We start from the raw sequence: 3,304 nt of genomic DNA on the forward strand, positions 1-3,304 counted from the left end.
AACTAAATAATGTTCTTGATATAATTAATGCTCTTACAATGTCTGCGTGTTGTTTAGGCTTACTGTTTACTGTTATTTTGTAAGTAAATTGCCAAATGGATAAAAGTCTCAATAACTATAGCTAAAGAAAAATAAAGCTTCAAAAAAGGATGCTACACAGATGGTAATAGAAATTACAGATGCATCAACATGCTATTCCTTCAGTAATTTAGTCATTCATTCATCATTAACTTTCCATAAAATAGAGTACATGCATCATCTCTGTTTTTTAAGGATGAGTGCAGTGTGTCAATGCAAATTAATCTGTCAGGGAAACACTTGCCAGGACATTTCTGCAGAAATTCTTCAGGGAATGTATTCAAAATATGGAATGTTACATGTCCTGTTGCACAAAGAACATGGGTGGGACCTATTATAACAACATTCACTTTCGCAAGATAATCGACCTTATTGACCTACGTGTCAGAGTGTGCTCTATATAAGCGATGCTGAACTCCGCATTTACCTGCACACAAATCAGAGGATCTTCAGTGCTGCATAGAGCAAAGAGAGGTAAGTGAGGCTCATGGTCATGGTGCTCTGGAATGCTAGTGGTCTCTTTTTGAAGTGACTTGATGAAGTAACTCTGAAGTACTTAAAAACAAGTAAATGTCATCGTTTAACTGAATGGAAAATATCTCTACTTTTTCACTGACTTGAATGTGTGAAAAGTTTACCATTGCTACACGTTTCCTTTTAATTATACTTTGTAATAATTTCAGAACTGAGGACAGGAATTGTTGATGTTGGTTTGGTTGGCAATCTGGGTAGAGACACAAAACACTCTGGTGGTTTTTCTGTATAGAATTAATGTCTTCTTGCATAATTTCAGACTGCATTTCTTTGCGATTGGTGGTGTGCTGTGAAGACTTTTCCTTTTTTGGGGTCATATTATTCTAACTTTTCTAGAAATGGAGTTTGCACACTGAATTACACTAGCGAGAAACTCTTAGATCTGAGAACAAGACTGAGGGAAGCATAACTGAGAAGATCTTCTCAAAGAGGAATTTATATTAAAAAAAAATAAATAAATAATAAAAAAATTGACTGTTATGTTCATTATGTTTGATTTGATGCAGATTTTGATTTTGGATTTTGGCTCTCAAAACTGTAGGCTTTAAAATGGCACCATATCCTCCGCCATCTTCCCGTCTGTACCTGCTGCACCTGGGCGCTCTTCTGCTACTGGCATACCTGAGCCCAGCCCTCTGCACCTGCAGGAAGGGCACCCCGGATGAGTGCATGGATGCTCCTTTCGTTCCAGGCCACGACCTGGTGGGGGAAGGCTTTGACATCGTGAAGATGCAGCGCAAGAGGGCCTACGCCATCGACGTGCAGACATATCTGAACGCTGATAACACTTGCCAAGTGTGTGAGAACGATGAGATGGACGATGAGCTCCAGAAGCTTCCATTGTCCGTCATAGACTGGCGCTCAAACTCCAAGTGCAGTCGCTCCTTCACCAGTGCCATGTATGAGTCTGCCACTGAGTTTGTACAGAGCACTGCCTCACAAATAAAAAACGACTGGAAATTGGGACTCGGACTGGAGGAACTTGGAGTGGGAGTAGGAGTGGGAGTAGGAGTGGAGGTGGGAATGGGAAGGTCCCATGTGGCCAAATTTGCCTTTTCAATGGCCAAGCAGGACCACTACACATTCGCCATCCATGAGTTCAACTGCACATATTACACGTGAGTTTAACACATCTGTACACAATTTTGCAAATAAATTACAACAAGGGCTGTATGATATATGGTGATGGCAAAGGATCATGGGCATACTCTAATGTCATCAATCATTATATCAGGTGTGCATCTAAGTTTAATTGATTTCCGCAATTAATGGCAATGCACAGCTACAGTAAGTGCAGAATAATATTTGATTGTGTCAACATGCTATGAGAATGAATTCTTCCCCACCTCACTCCCTCATTGTTCCTACAGCTTTCGAGTCTCTAACACGGCAAGTCTAAGCAGAGAGTTTGCTCAAGATATTAGCCGCCTGCCCAGGGACTACAATGACAAAACCCGACAGCGTTACAAACAGCTCCTCAACACCTACGGCACTCACTATCTAGCACAGGTAGACCTGGGAGGGAGAATGAGGACAGTCAGTGCTATTCGCACCTGCCTCACCATACTCAGTGGCCAAACCACCAGCAAAATAAAAGACTGTTTGTCTGCTCAGTTGGAACTGACCTACGGCCTGTTCAATGCTGGTCCAAAAGTAGAATCATGCTCCTCGACGTTGGACAGCAAAGACACGACAGTCACCAGCTTCTACAAACACATGCACCAAATCACAGAAATGGTTCCTGGGGATGTGTGGGTTGGGAGCCTCAGCAATGACACCACAGGGTTCGATATCTGGTTTGACCAGCTGAAGGAAGATCCAGGTGTGGTGAGCTACTCCCTGAACCCACTGCCCATGCTGATAACTGATAAGGTCATCAAAGGCCATGTGAAGACTGCCATTCAGCAGTACCTGCAGGAGAAGGCCATCTCCCCCGACGAACTTCCTATCTGCAAGTCAGGCGCCTGCTGCCCGAAGGAAACCCATAGAGCCAAACTGCAGATCTACCTGAGAGCCACAGGTCTGACAGGTGACTGGGGGTGGTGGGAAGTCAGTGATGCATTTGCCACTGTTAAGTATGGAGCGGACAGTAAGACAACCGAAGTAAAGTTTTCCGATGATCCTGTCTGGAAGACGCTGGATTTTGGAAATGTGTACACAGTCGGGTCATCCATGTCAGTTGAAGTGTATGATCAAGACTGGTGGCGTAACGAGTTGCTAGGCACCGTCCACTTCAGTCTTACAGCAGGATCACATACGGAGACACGCAGCTTTGGGTCCAGCACCGTCACACTCTCCTACTCTCTCACTTGTGATGCTCATCTTGGTGGAGACCTGTGTAGCCAGTACACACCCTGATCATCTAACTTTCTCACCACAGCATGGTGTGCGTCATCCTCAACCTGCGGGTGACTATACTAATCTGAAAAGTGTGCTTTGAACCAGTAAAATGGCTTCTGATTTGTTTGACCATATTCTTCTCTTTCCTTGGAAATGTATAATCAGTGGTGATTGTTCCTCTAAGAGGCTCTATACTGTACAACCCCATTTGGTGTACTGTCATACACAGGCTTATTATTTAGTCTCCTTGGTTTTCCTGATTCCTTTATCCTAGTTTATAATGATAATCATGTATACGTACTGTATCTGTTAATCTGAATCTGAAATGCTTTTTTTGTGTTTTTGATTGTGT

General features: G+C 43.2%; 1 protein-coding gene across 2 annotated transcripts; it reads left to right on the forward strand.

Annotated features, from left to right (window-relative positions):
• Positions 1-501: 501 nt before the first annotated feature.
• LOC134067540 (perforin-1-like) lies at positions 502-3,304 on the forward strand. 2 transcript variants are annotated; one of them, XM_062522847.1, is made up of 3 exons: positions 502-552; positions 1,154-1,730; positions 1,983-3,304. In XM_062522847.1, the coding sequence occupies exons 2-3, from the start codon at positions 1,162-1,164 to the stop codon at positions 2,968-2,970; spliced, it is 1,557 nt and encodes a 518-aa protein (XP_062378831.1). In that variant the 5' UTR covers positions 502-552; positions 1,154-1,161; the 3' UTR covers positions 2,971-3,304. The 2 variants fall into 2 exon arrangements, with proteins under 2 accessions (XP_062378831.1, XP_062378830.1); XM_062522846.1 differs by having other exon boundaries at positions 522-552; positions 1,119-1,730.

The sequence above is a fragment of the Sardina pilchardus genome, chromosome 20, assembly GCF_963854185.1.
Source record: "Sardina pilchardus chromosome 20, fSarPil1.1, whole genome shotgun sequence".
NCBI classification, from domain to species: Eukaryota; Metazoa; Chordata; class Actinopteri; order Clupeiformes; family Clupeidae; genus Sardina; species Sardina pilchardus.